The following is a 23,277-nucleotide window of genomic DNA, read 5'->3' as shown; positions in this document are numbered from 1 at the left end:
AAACCTTTGCAATATTACCGGTGTCAGAATCATAGCTGACTTTTTAAAAGGTCCTCCGAACAACGCGGAATCGTAAACCAAGTGATAGGCTTATATTGAATTATCAGAATCAAGGATATTTCTATACCTTTAATGCAACAAATATAATAAATCAGGCCATAAGATTTCGATCGACTGCAACATATAATTACATGGCGTTGGGGCGCGTGAGCATAATTTCCTACATCAGTCTCATTGCAAGAGTTACGTAATTAGTGTTTATTATATAAACTCATACGCGTTATATTCTCATTCGAGCCAGACATTCGTACAAATCGGGAATTAACATACAGCATAAATATACAGCAAAGTTTTGATTAGTATGTTGTTGTTTTGTGTTTTTTTTTTTTTTTGTTTTCTTTTGTTTTTTTCAATTCTTAGTCTTACAGTACTAATGCCTTATTATTAGTTATGGACTTAAAATAATCAACGAGTATATAAACTTTACAATGCAACAGAGCCCAACATTAAAATTGCTGATGCCAATTCAGAATACTCTTTCATACGTATATTTATATCATCATCGTCATTATTATCGCCGTCGTCGCATCATCGAAACACTATTTACTTCTATACTTTTCTTAACCGTTAGAATGCCATCGTTTTATCGGCACTCGTTTCCTTCATAATTTATTTTTTTTTTTTTTTTGAAATTTTTTTTTATCAATACTGTCAACGTAAGAATTAGCCAATCACCAGATGATATATTTTCGATTTAGTTTAACCGAATTTCGTTGAATATTCTTTTATATAATTTTACGAGCGCATAGCTCTGTCTCTGTTCACACTTCAGGAATGATAGCGGCAAAAATCCAATTTGTCAAACAATTATCCATAACTCTTTCGTCTATTTTTGCGCATCGCGGTGTGAGACTTGCCAATTGTTTCGAAAATCAGTCAATTTCACGTTAAAAATCATGTACAGTAATATTTTCATTTTAATTTGGTGCTGTGCTCTGTTTTTAAGTCTTTGGTCTCAGCCATGTCATAAAAGGGTTATATAAGCGACGTGGCTTTCTGAGCAAGTCATTGTTTGGCACATCGTACTTATGCGTTTTTTTTTAATTTTCAGCTATATTGTTCTCTGTTTTTCTTCCCATTTTCAAAGGTTTTTCCAGAAGACTTGTACATAGATTTTATAATGATTAGAAGAAAACAATTTTTTATTTATTTATTTTCTTTTTTTATTTATCATGGATTGTTTTCTCCCATTTACACATCTCTAAATCTGTCAGTATTATGCAATTGTATATTGCAGTAATTATTTCTATTCAAAGATGAATCACCTGCACGAATATTAAAAATTAACGAAATAGAATCAGCGTTGTAAAACAGTACATTTACAAATTCGAATCGTATTTGTTTCGATTTAAATTGATGGAATTAATTTTCTGGGTCGATAACAGCTTGAGTATTAGACTTTAATTGTGCAATTTATGTTGGCACGAGATTTTGGTTAATCATTTCATATAATACATATCTATCACGAATTAAAGTGCATGTAAATCAACATACTGTTTTTTTTCATTTTCTTCATTTCCCGTTTTGCAATTTACTCGAATGGCGCGAGTTAGCAACTTGATTCTGCCATTGCCTTCGGTATAAAAAAATGTGCTCAGCCAAAGTTTGGAATTTCACATGCTTCGTGTCTATTTGCTGCCATGAATTTATCCCTATTTATATACATACAGCGTAAATTGTATTTCATAGTAGTTTCACGTGTAATAAAGAGTGTGAGTGAGAATAGTGTCACAATCAGATTGATACCGCGCAATAAACGATACGTCATAACATATTTTTCATAAAATTTTTATCATTTTTCCCCTGTGTCATTGCAGTCTGCCTCATGTATTCCACATTGTAAATTCGTATCAACCGACTAGTTGTATTCTAAAACTGGAATGTCCACATTAGTTTTTGTGATTAGTTGTTTCAATATAATTAAAACGCGTCACGCTGCTGTTCAAGTCATTTCAGGAACAGCCTGTACATTATTTTCTATGATAAATAGAAACGATATGTGTAGAAAATATACGCAAGATTCGAGGTACGACTGAACAGAAGATGACAAAATCAATACTTTCTAAACAATGATTTTGAGGGGAAGAAGCGTGACGAAAAAATGGAAATTCTTTTCAACGTGACAAGATTTCTTTTAAATCGTGATTGAATTGAAAAAATGTACAGAATGTTGAATCACTTTGATAGCGCGCATCCTTGTGACTACTTTACTGGGCCTCACAGAGTATATATCTGTATGGATTTGAAACGCGTCGTTATTCGGTGTCTTCGAAACGAGTTTCAAACAGTGACAATACGCGATTACGAAGGTGTAATATAGATTGAAATATCGGGAATGGTTGATATGTCGATACTTTAAACTGCGATAGAGTAATCAGACGAAGGGTTGTTTTGTGCGCCGGGTCTGGACCACAACGAGCTTCGGATACCGAGCTTGAGTTTTTTCAATGAATCAATGTCGCATTCGGCTTCACTTAATTCTGGACGTTCACTACGTTCGTTTGGTGTTTGGCCACCGGTAAAGGTCGTCTCGGCGATCGACATCGGTGGTAACACGGTGCGAAGCGTGCTTTTGCTGGGGACGTGCCACCTTGAAATTGAGGAAATTTTGCGGTTAGCTAAAAGCTGCGGCGCGAAGTGTCAAGGCAATAGAAAAGATTGGGTCTGATGCTTGCTGTGCTTTTGACAAGAACGTACGATAAACTAGAGCGAGTGTTGAGGAGAGGGGAGAAATGTATTTGTAGTATAATGTATAATCATGGGGGAATTTGAAGCGTCCCTCGAGTATAAGATGATCATAGTGAATAATTGCGTATATATAATGTGAGATGAAAAAGTATTTATAAGTATAATTCTATGACTGACCTAAGTCGGTTGACAGCCGTGTTGACTGATTGAAATAGAGATTATGTATCAACGACTGGTAACAACTGCACGAGTTATTATACCGATATCTTATCGCAATTTATCCAAATTTATATCCGTGTTTTTTGGTAGAATTAATAATCATCTCACCTAGATCTTCCTCTTCGAGGAAGCGACTTCTGTTCGGACATTGGCGAAATATCCGACGAGGTGCTCGACGTTCCGTGGTAGATGAAGTCTGAAACAGCCCGAACTAACCAACCCCTATCAGTGTAACTCTTCCGCCTCTCAGCATCACGGTATTTTATCTTATTTTCCCTAATTCTAAGCATTGGCTGCGTATTGGCCTGAACTCGAAATGTTCGAAGCGTGTGACAACTCTCGATATATGTTATCAAAATTTTAACAACCAATTGTCGTTATGTAACAGGAGAATATTATCTGATACCCATATGCTGCCAGTATTTGTTGAAACGTCAACCGTTTTTCGATACGGAGTTTGGTCATCAGCTCGTTTCCACCGTCATAAAAGTTCTAGAGTTTTTATTTGATATTTGTTCCAAGGGGCTAGCCACCATGTAATAGTGGCGTACACCGATTACGATTACGTGGATTACACGTGATTGAAAATATTGTAAGGATTACCAAGAGATTCCTGAGATAGCAAAGATTACAATGATTATTAAAAGACTGTAAACGTTACACAAATATTATACGGATTGTAAAGAGGTTACAAGGAATACTAAGAGATTACAAGAATTACAAAGATTTCAGAGACAGCAAAGACTAAATAAATTACCAAAAGATTGCAAATATTTCAGGAATATTACCCGGATTTCAGTGAGATTAGAAAGATTACAAAGACTCCAGAGACAGCACAGATTACAGGAATTGCAAAGAGATAAGAAGGATTACAAAGAGATTCCAGAGATAGCAAAGATTACAATGATTATCAAAAGACTGTAAAGCTTACACAAATATTACACGGATTGTAAAGAGGTTATAAAGATTACAAAGAGATTACAAGTACTACAAAGATTCCAGAGACAGCAAAGATTACAAAAATTAGCAAAGGATTGCAAATATTTCACGAATATTACCCCGATCGCGGAAAGATTACAAGGATTACAAAGACTCCAGAGACAGGAAAGCTTACAAAGATCACCAAAAGACTGCGAAGATGACACGAAGATCACGTGGATTGCTAAAAGATTACACATGATTACGAGATGTTACAGAGATTACATGACGTATGTACACCAAATTGCAACAGTGAAAAACCCCTTGATTTGTTCATTCCGATTGGGTATCTATTACAAAAAATAATCAACCGGGAAATTTGTCGACTGTGTAATCAAGTTTTATCACTTTCAAAGACGACGACGCGAGTGTAACTTGAAGCGAACATTTTGTGCTTGGAACATTCGTGAACGTAATATACGAATTTTTTTGGACGAGGAGGTTTTTTTTACCACGCCAGTAATAATTTGTGGATTTCCTGGAGATGTCACCAAACTCCGTGGTCAAAAATCAAACTCCGACTACGTTTCAAAAAATTTATTTTCTTAACGTAAGGCGCTACTACACGAACAACCATTCCAAATTTGACAAAGACCTAGAGTTGTGGTGAGGGAGGGTCAGAATCTGCCGATGTCATAATAGTCAAACGTACTGTGCTTGAGCTTGCCGGCATCCAGCTGATTCGACGACTCGGTTCTGGAGCTGGTCAGCTGGTCTGGGTCAGACTCGCTTTCGTCGCTCTCCACGTCGCCCGGCGCTTGCTGCTTCCTCTGTTGGCGTCTCCTCGACGATACACTCTTCATACTCTGGTTGTTCGCAAATAATGAAAAATTCAATCAATGCCGGTCAATCGCAGTTTCATTGCTCCGTTGACTCTGTTCCAAATCGGAGATTTGGTACCAGAGCTACATCGCTGTTAGCAGAGCAATAAATTTTATCTATCGGAATTTGTTCATATTCACAATACTATGGTGGACATTTGGATTACGTTAGATCAGTGGAATTTTTACCTTCAAGTACTGATACTGTGTAGCATGAAAGAAAACAAAGAAATTTTTTTATTATTATTGATTTGTGAATAGGGATTACCTCAAGTATTTGGTAGAGCGTTTTTAACGCCTCTTACTTCAGTGTCGAATGCTCTAGAGGCGGGGGAATCAGCCGGTCGAGATCATTTCAGATTAATTAACTTCCCGTTTCTCTGTTTTCAAAGAAAAACGGAATTTATTGCATCACCCCGAAAATAAAAGGTTTAGCTTTCACCAGATTTCGGCGATTCAAGGTCTAGAGTATCATCTTCGATCATTTTTGTCCGACGATATCTCGAGAATGAGTTATCGGATTTTGATCATTTTGGTCTCAAAAGCCGCGGTTTTTCCAAACTTAGAACTGAGTAGATTTTCGATCTGATCGATTTGATTCTACTAGATTTATTTTAATAAATTTCTAAGATTAAAAATAAAAATTGCGATATCTTGCGAATGGATTAAGAACGCATTTGAATGAAAATTGGTACCACAAGGTTTTTTAGGTCGCTGATCACGGATCTAAAGTCAGATTTTCAGGATTTGTATTCGGTGTACTCAGTATGATCAAAAAAAAAAATATCTTAGGATTTCCATCATCAAAGGATTTCGGTGTAAATTGGCACTACAAGGTTTTTATGGTCACTGGTCATGAATCCAACGTGAGTTGAGGAAAAAACTGTACTTCATAGCTGCAGGTCAAATATGTTAGTCCAAAGCCCAGAATTCGCCTGATTTTTGTGTAACTAGTATGGTAGTTTGTTGCTTTCTAAGTTCAAACAGGATAATGACATTGTATTTAAGTTCGACACCAATATGAAAACGGGAAGTTCAAAGGCTGGCTCACGGCCAGCCTAAACCCGCTCGTTTTTTTCGCAACAATCTAAACACCTTTGTAAGCCAGTCTTTAAAATTTACGAAAAGCCTGTCACGTTTTTGTCAATGGATACGAATAAGACACTTTCACCATGAATGTGAGCAACGAGGTAAATCTAGATGCCTGTACCGTTGCAGGCGGTGGACTGGCGCATCCCTCTGTCATTGCGTGTTCGTGGTACATGAAGCTGTGAAGTAGGGTGTTGTTGGGGTGAAGTCCGGCCGCTGATGCTTCGGCGGCACCGCCCAGGCCTCCCAGGCTTGCCCCGCCACCTTCCGACAGCTGGAACGTAGCGTACGGCGAGATGTCCTCCGCTGTCTCTGTAACCCATCAAAGGTATCGCCTACCTTTTAAATTGTGTTATGGAAATAATGATTCTCCACCGTGTCGTGAGTAGCAGTCTACTTCTTTATCGTGTTGGTGTCCCTCGAGTATGAACACTTCGTTCGGTACGCAATTGTAATAAATGGTCACCTGGGATCTTGTCAGGTCCTCCTGCCGTGTTCGCCGCTTGCTGTAGGGCGACTTTGTGAATTGTTGCGTAGTAACGTTCGCGTTGCGCCTCCGCGTTCTGCTGATTCTCCTGAGTCTCCTTCATGGGCCTCTGGACTCCGTCCCCCAAGTATCCTGAAGGTGAAATACGACCATGATCAGCTGGGCTCCATGCGCCATTAGTCTGGGTCGAGAAGCTATACTACTGATTTCGTGACAAGGTCTGTTTGACGTCAGCGCGATAGACTTTAACGAATGATCCTACCAGAAATCTGCTACCCAAGGTTAAATCAGATGTGATGTGAAGCGAAACTACGTCCAACCTCCTCAGAACCATGTTTGCTGGGCACATGGAAGTCAAATCAATAGTGAACTCACTGTTTCTCCAGCAAAAAGCGATTGTTGCAGCGGCTGCAAGAAGAGCAACAGTAGCGACGATCAGCGGTAGCATGACTTTAAGGTCGGCATAAAAGGGGATCGGGATGATGCCTCGTTTCGAGAGCTCTGGCGGTGGTGGTTCTGGAACATCGTAAACCAAAAACATTTCCATCGCTGTTCGCCTTCCGGTATGCGGATGCGGAATGTCACCCGGTCACTTACCCCCGTCTTTAGTGAGAGTGACGAAAGTGAACTCGGCCTGACTGCTGCCAGCGACGTTATAGGCCTCGACCTTTAGCTGGTAGACCGAACTAGGCGAGAGATTAGGTATGACGAATCTCCGATTCATCTTAACGCTGTTCGAGACCAACGTCCAATGAAACTCGCTGATCGGCCTGTACTGAATAACGAAGTAAGAAATCGGACAGCCGTTGTCGGGCCAGACGTGAAGACGGAGAGCCAGGGTGGTTGAATTGGGTGCCAGAAAAGCGTCTGCTCTTGGAATACCTGGTGCTTGACCCTGAGTACGAACCGAAAGCGTAGGCGAGGCCGGGCTGCTGCCCAGTTTGTTGTGAGATGTCAGATAAAGATGGTACGCGTTTCCACACAGTAGACCCTGTTGAGTGCGATTAAGAATGAAAAGAAAAATGGCGGAAGTTATGGCATCTGGTTACGTTTCTGAAGCAGGATGAAAAATTGGTCATTACTTTGAGCTCGTAGCTGGTGGCTCGACGGGAGAGTTGAAGCTCGTCGAGATTCCCGTGAGTTCTACGATAGTGAAGGGTGTATCCGGTCAATGGAGCTCCGCCTGTGTTTCCTGGTTTCCAGTGAAGCAGTATGCTGCTAGACGTTGAGCTCGTCACGTAGAGTACCGGCGTGCTGGGTGGAACTGAAATTCGTTCAAGACATGGAGGCACAGGCTTTATATGAAGCATCGTAAAGTGACCAGTCTATTGCTGCCCATGTCATGCGTAGCTCAATAAAATCGAATGGATTCTTATTTTTAATACACCATTATTTCACTTCACGAGTGTAGATTCTAAAGCATTCATAACACAGTCAAGCACTAGCAATCGCTTGGAATGAAAGTCACGAAGTCATTTTAGACTTCGTGGCAATTTCTCTGCGCTTCAGGACTGCCTCTATTTGGCGGCCAAGAGAGATTTCCTGTATTATTTTGATTTACATACCTTTTCTTTAATATTAACCATTCACTTATAACAAAACAAATCGAGGCGTTATAACTTTTCTAAGACTGTTTTATCCTGATACCAAACTTGACTCAAACACTGCTGCGAATCCAAAACATTATTATCATGGTTCAATCAAACCATTTTGACCCGGTAAAATTTACAATTAATGTCCTAACAGCAGTACAAATAAGTAATTTCGAACAATCAACCTCTTTTAAACTAGCCACATAATGCGTGCAGACGTTACACAGTCAACGAACAAAAAAGTTGATCAGTTTTGCGGTAGGTATAGTACGTATACTCTTGTACCTTGGACGGTGAGTATGTACTGTAGACGATCGCTACCCTGGGCGTTTTCGACTTGACAAGTGTAGTTGCCACTTTCTTGAGTCTGTAAGCTTGACAGGACCAATTCGCCGGTCTGAAGTATCTGAATGTTGTGATTAGCACCGGGGTAAATCTGCTCGACACCCTTGAGCCACTCTCGTCTAGGGTCGCCAACCGCGTTGCAGTCCAGAGTGGCCGATCCTCTCCAGGGCTTCACGACGTGGCCGCCAAATGACGTGATGCGGGCAGGCACTCGGTTCGAAGGCACTTGAGCAGCTACTCGTGAACTCTGACCCTCGCCCACTCTGGTGCTCGCCGTCACCCAAAACTGGTATTCGACGTGTTGCTCGAGGTCCGTTGCCTCGAAAAAAGTGTCCGCGGCAGAGAGCGGTTTCTTACCATGGTTGAGTTCCTCACGACCGTTCACCACCCTGCAGTTCAAAGTTACTTAATTCCGGATTGAATTCAGTGGGCATTATGTTTTTTTCAACACTACACAAGGAAAGAGGTTACCATACTAAAATTTCACATAACGCGGTATAGTCACTGATGGTTATGTCGTTGCGGTACGAGGGTAAGTCGTATTACACTATAAATATCATACTGCGACAGCAAATTCATTTGGTTCTGTACCATGCGCAAATTTCCAGTATAAGTACCCTTTTCTCCGTGAAGGATTTCTCCACCATTTCATGGACGGAACAACACTTTTCCAAATGGATTTCGTCAATTATTATTTTCAACGGTTCAGGGAGTCGAAGCATATGTGTATATACGAAGCTTTTAGCAGCTCCAGATCAGATTCGCAATTTGCAAAACGTGTAACATAATACTCGACTGGTCTCGTTTACCTGGTGTATAAATTGTACTTAGTGATCACTCCGTTTGGCTCCAAGGGCGGTAACCACGATATGAAAAGAGCTTGCGGTGAGCTTACAACCACTTTTATGTCCGCGGGACTCCCAGGGGCTGTGAATAAAAGCGGAAACATTGATCGGGGCTTTTTCTCCGAGGGTGTAATACTTGAAACCTCAATTAAAAGACTGTATTATTAAAACCGTAGCAACATTGTAAACATCGGATAATCACACGCAGGATGATACTTTCATCGGGCCTGTATACCATAAAATATAATCTCACCATCTTCTTCGGTGTGACAATAAGTCATCGGGGACGCAACACCGTCGCCTATCCTCGTGTAGGCGAGTACGTGCATGCTGTAATTTGCGTAGCGTCTTAAATTGGTCAGAACCGTTGTTAAAGCGCTTGTTTTTCGAACCTGAAAAAAGGGACGAGAGTGACGCGCTCAAACTCAACTAAACGAAAAATGTGAGCCAATAGGATTTTCTAAAACTGACAAGTTTTAACCGTTACCTCCATCTCGTCAACTCCTCGCCAAGTCTCCTCCATGACTGGCTCGTAGTACAATTTATACCCCTGAACGATTCCATTGGAATGAGAACTGGGGGGCGGCTGCCATGAGACTTGTAACGACTGGGATGAGAGGGCAGCGCAGCGAACGTCTTCCGGTGGCATGCTGGGCACTGCACAGACAAAGTTTTAATTGGCATTGATTCCGCACCACATCCTTCGCCTCCCCTGTAGTTTTAAAAGCTTTTCCGTCGCTCAATTGCACGGTAAAAAATTAAAAATTCAGTATTTGCTCGACTTGAACTCAATCATAAATCGAAGTTCAATTCAGTGAGGATATAATTATTTCCATTCAAATACAGAACGCAACTTTAGGCCTTCCCGTGCCGCGATTTAACTTTCCAAGGTTCAGTAACTATCGGAAGAGCGGCTCCTCCTCCCGCGATCTCAACTTGAACAGGGTTCAAACGGTCGCGAGTTCGGTAAACTGTTTCCGGTTCCGACGCACCGTCATTCAGAGAACACTTCACTGAATGGCTTCGCATTCTGACAGTACCGAAAATTCCCTCAAAGTAACCACCACCCTCGCTAATCGGCGTTGAAGGGCCCCTTTTGACGGGGATGATCAGCTTGTCATTACCCGCGGTGTGGCTGAAGGATTCCGTCTCGTATCGGCTGTGAATCAATCGACGAAAAGTCGTCTTCTCTCAAGAATCACGTCACTCACCGTCTTCCAACGTCTGGGTGGTCAGTGGCTCTGACAGCGGACCTGAGCCAACCTGGTTGACGGCCTGGGCTACCAATGTGTAACGTGTGTATGCCCTCAATCCAGTGAGATGAAGTTCACCCCCTCCTTCCTCACCATCGCCGGAAACCGGGGTGAAATTGTAGGCCGGGTTACCCGAGCTGGGAACCCATAGATTACGGGTTGTAAGTGTTTCAGGATCAGAAAACTCGAATGTGGCTCAAAGCTTGGTTCAGAGGGTTTATCGAGTAGGTATATGGCTGAAGTAGTGGGTGAATTTTTGAAATTTACATCTCGACGTCTAATTATTCAATTTGATCAGGATTTGTTTCATTCAAAAGTATGTCGATCGAGCTTTTTTTCAGTCGGATCTATTTTCTGAACAAAATGGCGATCGCGTGAAGTCAAAATTCGATACTCCTGTTCGACTTTTACGACGTTTCTATTCAATTGACAGAAGAATATGACAGAAAAAAGTGGGATTAAACAAAGAGAATATACTATCCATGAATACGGTTTCCAAATTTGAAGTAAAATGGTTCAACAGTTTTCGAGATATCGTAGCCAGTACGAAAAATGACACCGAGCAAAATGGTTGACGTATTTGTTAATAATAATACTATTTGATTAATACTTATTGATTAACTTTGATAAAAATATTGAAATGAAGTTAGATCTACATATTTTTGAATAAAACGAAGCAGAATTAAATAAAGTAATTGGTTGTTGAGACACGAATTCTCAAAACTCACAACTGCTTTATTAGTGGATTATATTGGGTTATTTATGCGAATACAAAGGCATGAAAAACTCCGTGCCAACTGTAAGGTCTCAGCTTTTGCACATGAAATAAGTAAATCGTAAAAAATACGGTGAAATAGGTCTATTAAAATCAAATATATCTAGATACTAGATATCGGAGCGAAAAATTTGCATTCCCAAAATTGTTTTTAATAAAATTATTGGATCAAATGTAAACGTGACGTCTGACGTTGAATGAAAGATTCTTATCAAGGAAACTGTCAATTCTACAGACGAAAACTTAGCTGTTGACAACCCTCTATATTCACCACATACGTTGTTCAATATTAATCAAGCCTGACAGAATTTACATGGCTGGTTGGAGAGAATAGTTTCTCCGTTTATATCTGTCCCCCTTACTCTCCTGTTTTCGATTCGAAGCGAGGGGGTTTCATAAGCTAATCAATGTTCCAGGAAGTTGAGTCTGGGTGACGTTCAAGATGGAATCTCATCCGTCAGATTTACATGCTTAGTGTTCCACCTTATAGCCATAACCAAGTCAAAATGTACAAATTGGTTATAATTATCAGTCTTGTTTCAATTGGTTTGACGGAGTGAGGAGCTCTTGATGAGGCTAGACGCAGAGCCGGTAGTTTTCACAATCATTACAGAATTTCCCGCAATATCTTTGCAATATTTCCCTGCAACTGCGGTGCATCGAGATTCTTGTAAACTTATTTTACAAAACAATAGAACGCAGTGAATAGACGCGTGAAATACACTACGGCTCTGGTTGTAAGTTTCGAAATTTTATTACTAGTAATCAATATCAACATTAAATTCTCGGATTTCCGATCACTGCATATATCAACAGTAATGAAATCATGATCCCTTCGGCAGTATGCAATATTAGCATTTAGTATCCATGAAATGTCTATTATCGATTTATTAGCCGGATGCATGGTGGACATTCAAATTTGCATATATGGTATGTATTTTTAATGCTACGGGCAAAAAAGAACCAAATAAATTTCTTGAAAGAAAAAAAAAAAACCATCTTCACCGATAAAACAGCTTCTCAAATTGTGCATGGTTCTAGTTTGACATCCTCACCTCCAGCTTAATGCTTTTTCAAGGAAGCTACGTTAAAGCGATAGTTTCATAACCTGGATTTCGGAAGTTTTTATTTTTACCGTCGGAGCGTTTCAGTTTCAACTCACCTGGTTTCTCTGTAGCCAATATTGAAGCTCTGTATATCTCCGTGCCTGAGTTCCGGTATCGGTGGTCCCCAGGTGACGAGGATTTCGGTAGCAGATACGGACCTGGCGGCCAGATTGATCGGAGGACCTGCTGGCCTCTGGGGTTCCGTTCTCACAACCAGATCTGGGGACGGAGCAGATCGCCCTGCGGGTCCTTCGGCGATAACGCGAATGTAGTAGCGAGTCGCTGGCTTCAGATCGTCAATAAGGGCTGCATAGGGCAACGGAGGTCCGGACAGTTCCTGCTGCTGCCAAACTCCTCCTGTAATGAATCCGAGGTTAGTAGGAATACCAGGGCGGTTCTGGATGCAGTTTTCCATACCGACATTTACCGACACTTAGACAAGACACAAACCTTTCTCAAGAATCTTCTACGGTGGAGGATATCCCCACTCCGATTGATTTGAATTATTGATGAAGGTTTTTGTCTTGACTAAGTATCGGTAAGTGTCGGTATGGGAATCTGTATCCAGAATCAGCCTGATTTACCCACTGAGGCTTGCAGTTGTTACGAAATCAAATACAGGAAATACAATTCTTCCAATATCCTATTGATGATCTTCGACACTAGGATCTTGACCATTCTTGACATCTGTCAAACGCTTGATTGTTCGAAATATTTTACGATAATTTTCGATTTCTACGATAATATTCATACAAAATTACGTGAAATATTCACAGTTATCGTTAAATAATATGTGGCATTATCGAGAGCGTGTGACATTTTTTCAGCTAGTCACTTAAATTTTTCAGCAAATTATTGGCAGTATTAATTATAATATCTTTGATATCCTTGGAAACCATTGAATAATCTATCCATAAAAAATTTGCAGAGTCAGGCACCAGTTTTTTTTCTAACACCAATTTTATATTCTCGAAATGAATCAAAATCTACTGAAGTCAGCGAAATCTTAAATCGCGAAGACATGACAATTCTGACAATGAGATTGGATAATCGACTCCTGACGAAAACCCGAACCGTGCCCGGTAGAAAGTTGCAGACCATGGAGAGCAAGCAAGTGTGTTTTAAGTCCTGTATATATAAATCGCAATGGCGACGTTAGCCACGGTCGAGTGCTTCGACCGTCGATGAAAGGATTGATTGATCGAGTTTCTTGAAGCAGATGAACGCAATATCGGATACTTAGGGCCGTTCATTAAGCTGGGGGATCCATGAAGTTGTACACTGTATAATATCGCGCGCATCATGCCACACCTTTCATAATTTCGAGAAAAAAATTAACGAAGATATTTTCCATATAAGACAAGATGAATACCTGATTGTTTTTTATCGTCTCCCTTACTTTTTAGATCACGGTGTGCTCTTGTCTGTTTTTTTTTTTTTTTTTTTATTGCACAAACTCGGAGAGGTTGAGAAGTAAATGAGTAATGACTTAGCGTATTTATAAGTCTTCGGAAATAATCAATTATTATTGTATAGGCAACTACAGGAGCTGCAGCGTAATTATTTGAGGACTGTCATTCTTCTTATTCACATATTTACATATATTTAATCATCGAGTGAATTTATGCAACGATTAATCCAGTTTTGGCAGAGAAAATACTGTCGACCATGGCATCATTAATCAAACCTATATAAATTACGAGAAATTACACATTCTTCTAATCGAGTAACTCTTCTGGCAAAGAATTTGCTCTTGACGTTCAAACATATCATTTGCAATCGTATAGAATATTTCAAGAAGAGATATTCGTATTGCTTTTGATGCGTAAAAGTTTTCCAACACATCGTTCTTTGTCTGACATTTGAAATAATTTCGAAATTTTCAATTTTCAAATCTTCACATTACATTTAAAGTTTGTTTCAAACGATTGTTAAAAATTCTTGTCCATCGAATTCACAGAAATCTAACCGTAGAATTTAATCTTGCATTTTAAACGCCGTCGTTTTTCGATGATTTTCATTTAAAACACACGCAGTGCTTCGTGACCCATGTTTCGAGAGACTAACAATGTAATTCGCAATTTCTTCCCTTCTTTTTTTGCAAAACTGTGAAAACCCCGTACCTTTCGGACACTAGGTCAACCTCGAAGGGTCTTCTGGTGATTAATGAATTATTCAAACTATCGGGTCAGTCCGAGCGGAGCTTTCGGTATCTACAGATTTCGGGATAAACCCGAAATTGGATAGCCGAATGGTTTACTGTTTCCGCGCAGGGTGTAAAGTTGCTACAATGTAGATCCGGGCCTCGGAGACCCGCGAAAGTTTATTATTACGACCGTAACTCGGCTCGCTCACCTTTTAAATATAATTTATAGCGTCTTAATTGAACGTTAAAGTATAATCTAGGGCCGCCAGGCGTTAGTCGCTTCTCGATTCTGCAGGCCAATTTTCATCCTCCTCTCCCGCTGCCGTGATCACCGGCTCCGGGTATAACGTTGCAAATTAGTGGATATAATCATATTTCGTTTCGTGTTATACGCGTGAAACGTCGGGATATCCGACTAGCTTACAATGCTCTTCACAAGGTACTCGGATTTTTCACTCGGAAAATCGTGTATCAAAATATTCACGAGAGACAGTTTTTTAACAGGAAGTGTTGAAATCGAGATTTGGAAGAACAACATTCGATTCGTCATCTCGAAATGTAATTGAAAAGTCGTTTTCCGTAGTTTAAGGACTCGTTATTACGGTGATTTTACTTAAACATTTTTTGTTTAAAAAGATTGGTTGGTCAAAAATCGATACATTTTATTAGTTATATCACGATTTATAGTCGTCGATTAAGCATTTACCAAATTATTGTATTCCTAAGCTATTTTTCCTAATTTCTCCACATACAAAAGTTACAAATACTGGAATTACAAAGTGAAGTTTGAATACCAATGATTCGTTTCAAATCGTTTAAAAATTGTTAAGAATCTGATAAAGTCGAGCGTTCTCACTTATTGAACATTAGTTTTATTCAGAAAACTATTCTCTGCAAAGTTACTGAAACGGAATTTCTTTTTTTCTCAGTATTCAATTCATCACTGCCATTTGTTGATCGAAATCGGTATCGATGCAACGTTGCGTTAAGTGCTCAGTCCCTCTTCGCATTCTTCGTCTTTTTTATCTAACCTCTTCATGTAATTGGACTCAACAATTTCTTGCACATCCTGTGCACACCTGAGTATCTCCTTTCATTCCCAGAACCCTGATCATGCACTCTGTTTTTGCACTCATTTAGACTTCGTCCTACTCATCCCTAGTAACTTCATCTTTACCCTTCGACCTACGCACTTTTCATCTATCTTTTACACTGTTCGCTTCGTCTCCACCTTTCAAACCAATCAATAAACGTCAATCTCGTAGTCTAATAATACCAAGCATTTATTTAACCCTACTGCTTGATTTCCTGGATGATCTTAAACGCAAAAGCCCGAAGTTGAACTCAGTTGCAATCTATTCCTTACCGCACGGGTATAAACAACCCTGAAGTCGTCAAAGTTGTGAAGTTAAATATTCAATGATACCAACATGATAGAAAAAAGCGATTCCATGACTTTATAGAAAGACCGAACCAACTAGATTTTTAATCACATTAAATTGAGCCGAAAAGGCATGATTATAAAAGCTTTTGTTTATAATTTCAGTGTGATCAATATTTATATTTTTAAAGAGATTCTCGTACATTAGGAATTTATTAATAATTTGATAAACCTGAGTATACGAATATCTTGTATTAAAATTAGTTACAAAAAGCGTCAACTTTTGGCCAACCAGCCGCCTTCATTCAAAACATAAAACGTAACAAGAAAATATTGTTTTAATCAAATTTAACTTAATCCACCTCGATCGCGGAGGTTTTGAACCGTTGTGTCATAATTTTTTTTTTTTTTTTTGTTTTTTATTTTTTTGTTTCTGTTTTGTTCAGTATGTACAATAACCTTGGAGAAGCGAGCTTCGAACCGCTGTCTGCACAGCTAATAATTTCAGCGGAACTGCGGCTATACGCAACTATAAATTTGTGTAAAATTTAATAACAACTTTATAAAGAAGAAGACGGAGCCATGGCAGGTATCCTGCTCAAGTTGAGCTCAGGATAAACTTTGTTTTTGCAGGTTCTGGGTTCAGGGGTTGGTTTGGGTGCGACCGGATTCTCGGGGCGTCGGGACGCGGCTTATTTGAGCAATAGGAATCTAGAAGAGCCACGAACGCTTCTTCGCTCCATAAAACAGGCTTATGCGAGATTTTGGAAATCCCTACTTTCCCTTCCTAAAGTAGGACAATCTATTAGCCGTGCTTACTCTTCCGCGCCGTCATTCCATGGTGTGAAACGCGCTGTGATGACCACCGAATCTCTAAAATCTCACAAAGGTTTTCAAAATTCAAAAGCTGGGGTTCTTTTCCGCACCAACTGTCCATCAGGCGCAGTCTACAATTTTACTCCATCTGTATTATACACCTTATTAATCAGGAAGCAAGGAAGTTGGTGATGTTTTCAAAGAGGAGGACAGAAGATAGCAGCTAAATTTATACATGTACATTGAAAAGGGTAAAAAGTCCTAAAATTTGGCAGCATTTGTGCCAATTTTCGCTAATTTATGGGTCAATGGTATTCGCGCAGTTCAATGGCATTTATGGTGTAACCCGATGTTTCGTCTGTAAATTCAATTCGCTCACCTTCTCCTTCTTTGTACTGAAGTATGTACTTCGTGACTTCACCAGTGTCCTGAGCCTTGTGCTGCCATTTGACATTAATGCTCCTGCTGGCGACCATTGCAGTTTCGAGGGCGTTGGGTGCTTGAGGAGGTTCTGTAACACGAGTCGACTGATTTTTTTTAAGTCGCTAGAAGCTGGGATCCAAAGAGCTTATTTCGAGGAGATTGAATATGTTTTTGAGATTTTATTTTTCCCCTAGTTTTTATTTTTTCATTCCCCGTCCGCCGCAGTACTTTCGCGCAAAGGGTCGCCCAGCTCGCTTCAGGACGAGGCAAAAAAGTCAACCAGAACGGTGTAATTAATTACACTTTGGAATTAAATCTCTCGGGTGATTAATCGAGCGTCAGATTCAGCTTGAATTGCAGCCAACGTTCTCTGCCTAGCGTGTCTGGACTTCGCTGGCAATTCACACTAACTAAGCGTTACTGAAACGATAACGGGGAAGAGAAATGACATGCGCTTAGAAGCCCAGGGCAAAGTACTCGCGAAGGTCCGATTTTGATCCACCTAATTGTGTCTCGTTTCTTTCCAATCCCCATCATCCTCCCTGGACTTTAACTGTCCAACACCTTCGAGCGTGATCAAGCTTCGTTTCCAGAACACGCACTCGATCCTCTTGTAAAAAGACTGATACTACGTATAATGTGAGAAAAAACGGTTTACCTTGAATCAGAAGCTGCACCAGCTGCTGATCGCGTCCGAAAAGATTGCTGGCTTGACAAAAGTAAGCTCCATTGTCCGAAGCTTCGGCTGAAGCGATCTGAAGCTGAGCCACGACGCCGTCCGGCGTTATCTCTTGCTTTACAGTGACGCTTGAAGAGAAAATACGAATTTATGTTGTGAAAAATGATATCATGCAGGCGTTAAATTAGACTAAGCACGTTGTTATGGTTCCCTTCATAAGATATGTAACATTTACCGTTACTTAAGGTAGATTGTATATGGTTGGAAACCAAGACTACCAGCATATGATTCAACTTTGTCAAGCCGGAAAAGTGGAAGTTCAGTCAAGTTGTATGAAATATTTTTCATGAGAGTAGCTACATTCTCATTAGAAGTAAGGTCACCACTATTTAAGTTAACGCCGGAATCCAGTTAACGCCGTGTGTGACTTAAGGTTACACCGACCATCAACTTGGAATTTCATTATCAGATATGTTGATGGTTATGATGGCTCGACAACGATAACTTTAAAAAAGCGTGAGATTGGATATTAATACATTCGAAAACTCAATAACAACTTTTCTCACTAGTCAAAGTTGATTAAATCAACTCAAACCTCAATCAACGCAAACGGAGACTTCGGTGTGTAATAAAAAATGACTCGATATTTCCACTAAGCATCGACTAATTGACACTTTGTCAGGTCTAAAAGTCTTTTCTTACCGATAATTCGTCGAAGGATTGAGCTCGACCTTTCCACCCTTCAACCAAGTGACAGTGACCGGTTTATCGCCATGGACTTCGCAGTGTAGCGTCGCGGTATCGCCCTTCTTTATCGTTACCAGACGAGAAGGAGCCGCAAAATATGGAGAGGCTGTCGATAGAGGAGACAGGGTCAACTTCATTGGATCTCATGAGCAAGGTAAAGTGCATTAGTCTGAAGTCTGCAGGATGTGACACATAATTAACATGCAGAGACCATTGGATCCAGTCGAGTTGTCGCTGTGTTTTCACCGTGTGTTATTGTGCCACGAAGCTGGATCAAAGTTTGAACGGAAGTTTCTGAGACTCTGTGAAATTAGCTACAGTACTAGTTGCTGTAGTTGAAGTTCCAGCTGTTGGAAGATCGCGAATGGGAATCAGGTGACACAACGAACGCGATCTTCGTGCTTGTGTAAGCAATCGGAGGAATGGAATTGAATTGAAACGGGTCTCAAACTTGGCGGTAATTTAACCGAGTTGATTATACCGTCGAGGGTTTTCGAATGAATTTTAACGGGGTTAAAACCCCATTCAAGGACAAAAATTTTAACGGCAACGCCATGTTGACCTACTGTACGAAGGAATCTTACTCCCAGGTACAATAGTCGGGTGATTAAAATCCCGTTTGCATTCATTAAATATTCGATTAACCTCCCGAACTTCTTGGACGTGACTTTGAACCAGCATCGAGTAGTTCGGGTTTCCGTCGTGTTCTGCATCTAAATTCAATTCGCTGCATAGCTTGGTTCTTCAATTCCTGATTCTAGTTCGCAATAATCCACCGGTGACGACGCCAACAGGATTTCAACTTCTCGGACAGGACAGGAACTTCGTATAATGTTTAGAGAGAACTTCGTGGCGTTGAAGGGCCAGACGATTTTGCACTTATTGGCGGTATTAATAATGTGACAATATCACGGTTGGGCGGACTTCTCAGATTTCACGAAAATTGCACGAAATTTAATTCAACTCGACGCAGGACATTCCAAAGGTCCGTTTTAATTGTTTTGGGAGGGTGAAATTCGGTCTGGAAACTAATTATAGGACGCTCTAAGTATCTCGAGTTAGGCGGGATGAAAACTGGTTGCCAGCTGCCATCATCCGACGCGAATTGACGAAAGCCGCATTAAATATAGTTTGAGGATACTCATCACCGATTCTCGGTCATTAAAATCCCGCTAAATTAAACCTCAAGTTGCTTTAATATCAGCACAAATTTCAAGAAGCTTTTTGAGGTATAAATACACACAAACATTATACCGAGTCCAAGAGAAGAGAAAAATGAGAAAAGGAGAAGCTTCACTTCGATCACAAAGGAGCGAAAGCTTAATGAACAACGAGAACAAAAAAGCTCAGACGAATCATCGGCCTACTTTTACAGGCGGTGAAAAACCAACCGGAATTTCGATTGAAACTGGCTCAGACAATCCATGTAATGTGATCAGGTATAATAGCGAGTATTCTTGAATTCATACTCGGCAAGACGTTTTAAGTCAAAGCAAAAAGCTCCGAGGGTTTTCAACAATTCTTACTACTATAATTGCAATCGTTCAACCGTTTTGAAAGGATCTCTGACGCGTTATCATGGTTCACCAGATGCGCTTCGACTCGAAATTGGGTTTAAAATATTTTTTTATAATGCTAACATTTTTTTACGCGCTTTTCCACGCGTCACGTGAATTTAATCCTATGGGTAGGAATAACAAGAGGCGAAGAAATATAAGAAAAATAAAACGGAGTCGGCAGTTGAAATTGACAAAGAAGAGAATATGAAAGGTTGAAATGAAAGTCGGAAGAAAACCTGGAATAAGTTTTCTAAGTAACGAAATGGCGGGGAAAAACAAGAATTTATGTAAGTTCTGTTCGTTGAATAAGTATTCCCTAAATTTTGCAACGGTGTGATACTTACAGTTGACCTTGAGCTGAACCACCTTCCCGATTCCGCTACCAATACCGTTGCTTGCTTGACAGAGATAAAAACCCTCTCGGTCTTCCTTTACATGCTGGAGCAATAACGTACCGTTCGTTAAAAGTTTTGTGTACATTCTCTCACGCAGCTCTTCGTACTCCCCGGATTTACTTCCTGGAAATTGCATTTGAAAAAATGTTTGAAATGATATTGGAAGGCCCTTAATTAACGATTTATTAAATATCTTTTCAATATAAGCGTCTTGAAATACACCGAATTATGAAAGAAAAAGGCTTCAGGTCAGAGGCATGACTAAAAAAATTTGTTCAAAAGGATTATAATTTTTAATGAAGAAACTAACGATTATTGCAGCAAATAAACAATTTCCTTATTATTAAATGATTGTATCATGATTTTTGCAGTGTGTGACGCCTATTGGTTTACAAGTTTTAAGGAACAGATCATTATTTGTTCATAATTAATTTTTGATGAATCATCACGTACATCAAAAATATTTTGTAAGAAGCCCTAACTCCAATTTTACGTCGTAATTTGTAATCATTTTGTCAATTTTGTTACCTTCTTATTAAGCGAGGAAACAAATAACAAACATTTCCCTAGTAATTAATTTCCAAACAAATTGTGCTACATTTAATAAAATTAATTCTTTGCCAATGAATAATTCACTTTGAGCATTTCAAAACTCTTATGACACATGGTTCTTCTGATGTTATGGTTACGTTTGTTAGAATTTTGCCATGTCGACCAAAGTATTCACATTTATAAATATCATGTAAAAGATCCGTCTTTCATTCGAGCTTTTAATCGTGGGGTTCGCTAATGATTTTCGACTCTGCGTAAGTATCCACTCAGTTGGGAATAACCGTTCGGTTCAATTTTTCTAGTCCTTTCCGTTTACTTCTTCTCTTTTTTTCCTCCACGATCTCCCCCTTTTTTTTCTCTTTCGCTTATTTGCACTGAAAGAGGAGCGAGGAATTGCAATTTTTTTACCACACTTTCCACGGAAAATTTAACGAGATCATATCGTTTGATGTTAAGCGCTATTTTCCATCTCAATTAGGATGTAAAGGCGGAGAAAGAGAGAGATAGGGAGAGAGCTGGGTTTGGTTATAGGAAACTTCGCCGCCGCCGTTGCAAGCTCAAATATTGCAAAAACATATAATACGTGATATTAAGCCTGCCAATATCTCTTCGCAAATAATTATAATTGACAATATTAAATTTTCAGCTGTTTATAGCAGCGTGATTATAATCTGTTTGTTAAATTTACTAATTTTTTCCAGTCAAATAACACTTTGACATTAATTTGTTCTTGCATTAAAGTTGAATTACAGCAATACAGTGATAAAAAATACAGTACGAATGATCATATTTAAAAAGAATGGACACACATATTACTACAGATTTTCTGGTCACAGCTATAATTATACTTACTGATTTTCATTTTCTACCTAGAACTATATTTTTCGATTGTGGTAAAAAATGAAAATAGTTAACGACTGAGCGGTAAACGGAACTAAAATTTTCTCTCGGTGCGGCGCAAGAGAACAGCTTACGTTTTCACGATTTTAGACACTTTTTTGAAACTTTCGGAAAAAGTTTTCTGCCACACGTGATTCTGTACTAAAAAACGAAGAAAATCAGACTCTATAGGACACTTAACGTTACGATGTACCCGAAAAATGGAATTTGCAAGGTTGCGGCGTTTTACCATCCCCTGTTACCGCGATGTAAATAAGTAAAATGAAATAAAAAAAAAAAATGAAAAACAAAAATGTACTCCATACGACCGATATTTACGCACCCGTGGCCTTCTTCCAGACGATGGTGGGCGTCGGGACGCCTTGGGCCTGACAGTGAAGGGCGACGTGCTTGTTTCGCTCGACGCTGATGTCGGTCGGCTCGACTATCCATCGAGGAGGAACTGGAACGAGAGAGAATAGCGTTAGAATTTAATTCGGGGGGCCGAGAGGGCCTGATTTTTTCTTTAACTTACGGGGCTGAGGTATAACAGTATATATAGGTCTGATATAACATCAGTGTGTATAATAATGTGATAATAATAATATAATTATAAATATAAAAGCGCATGAACTCAGGAGGGCGACAAAATGGCGCCGATGCACGGACGGTGCTGTATTATAATAGTAATAATAATGATGATAACAATTTTATATGTATATACTCAAAAAGCGTGTGTCTTCTATAGTGATTTACTAACATCGCTTCGTTGTATAATTTTACTATATTTATGTATATAAAATTAATAGCATGTATATATATGTATATATATATATGTATATATATACACACACATATATACATATATGTATATATTGATATATCGAGAGATGTTTATATGGCGACATACAGGGCGACTTGAAGTAACTTTTACTTTACTCCTTATTCGTTGCGATCCTGAGCTTGGGCTGAGTTACGTCTTATCCATAATCGTTAGATATCACGTATAATGGAATCCAACGATCGATTAGATTCCTCTGCTGTTGATATGATTGAAATTTTTTGAAATTTTTTTTTCTTCAACCAAGACAAGAAATCATACCGGATTTAATAAAATATATTCTTGGAACAGTATCACATACCTCAAAACGTTGTAAAATTTGCTTTATACTCGTAAGTGATAGTATGCAATATGATACAAAAAAAAGTGATATTACAATTTGTTCGCTCGACTTATTTTTTTTTTTTTTTTTTCATCTCTTGCGTTGCTGATTTTAAATTGACTCACAGACGTCAGATAATGATGAAAAATTGAACCAGGGCTACCGAACGATTCGACACAAAAGTTCATTATTGTTAAGTGAGAAGAATCGATCAAGCAAAGGAACTTGTACGGTTCGAAATTGCTAGCTAGACGTATTTTAAATAAAAGAATTTCATAA

The 23,277-nt window shown here is 39.4% G+C and overlaps 1 protein-coding gene across 9 annotated transcripts in view; it reads right to left on the bottom strand.

Annotated features, from left to right (window-relative positions):
* The window catches only part of LOC124297114 (Down syndrome cell adhesion molecule-like protein Dscam2), a 116,446-nt gene that overhangs the window by 975 nt on the left and 92,194 nt on the right, over window positions 1-23,277 (bottom strand). For 3 of the 9 annotated variants that reach the window (XM_046747765.1, XM_046747760.1, XM_046747759.1), the window contains 20 exons: window positions 22,179-22,298; window positions 20,354-20,527; window positions 18,406-18,556; window positions 17,683-17,831; window positions 16,981-17,112; window positions 12,315-12,615; window positions 10,336-10,514; window positions 9,612-9,781; window positions 9,378-9,516; window positions 9,089-9,206; window positions 8,220-8,668; window positions 7,425-7,606; window positions 6,940-7,333; window positions 6,718-6,858; window positions 6,322-6,474; window positions 5,977-6,167; window positions 4,956-4,970; window positions 4,598-4,751; window positions 3,076-3,178; window positions 368-2,650 (listed from right to left, as the gene is read on the bottom strand). In XM_046747765.1, the coding sequence (XP_046603721.1) occupies window positions 2,416-2,650; window positions 3,076-3,178; window positions 4,598-4,751; window positions 4,956-4,970; window positions 5,977-6,167; window positions 6,322-6,474; window positions 6,718-6,858; window positions 6,940-7,333; window positions 7,425-7,606; window positions 8,220-8,668; window positions 9,089-9,206; window positions 9,378-9,516; window positions 9,612-9,781; window positions 10,336-10,514; window positions 12,315-12,615; window positions 16,981-17,112; window positions 17,683-17,831; window positions 18,406-18,556; window positions 20,354-20,527; window positions 22,179-22,298 (3,650 nt within the window). In that variant the 3' untranslated portion in view covers window positions 368-2,415. Of the gene's footprint in view, window positions 1-367; window positions 2,651-2,923; window positions 2,951-3,075; window positions 3,179-4,540; window positions 4,752-4,955; window positions 4,971-5,071; window positions 5,147-5,976; window positions 6,168-6,321; window positions 6,475-6,717; window positions 6,859-6,939; window positions 7,334-7,424; window positions 7,607-8,219; window positions 8,669-9,088; window positions 9,207-9,377; window positions 9,517-9,611; window positions 9,782-10,335; window positions 10,515-12,314; window positions 12,616-16,980; window positions 17,113-17,682; window positions 17,832-18,405; window positions 18,557-20,353; window positions 20,528-22,178; window positions 22,299-23,277 lie in introns of those variants that run through there. The other 6 variants (XM_046747761.1, XR_006906533.1, XM_046747763.1 and 3 more) reach the window with 6 other exon arrangements.

This window comes from Neodiprion virginianus, chromosome 2 (genome assembly GCF_021901495.1).
Source record: "Neodiprion virginianus isolate iyNeoVirg1 chromosome 2, iyNeoVirg1.1, whole genome shotgun sequence".
Classification (NCBI taxonomy): Eukaryota; Metazoa; Arthropoda; class Insecta; order Hymenoptera; family Diprionidae; genus Neodiprion; species Neodiprion virginianus.
The sequence above is the reverse complement of the archived record's forward strand: the minus strand, read 5'-3'. Positions and strand labels throughout refer to the sequence as shown.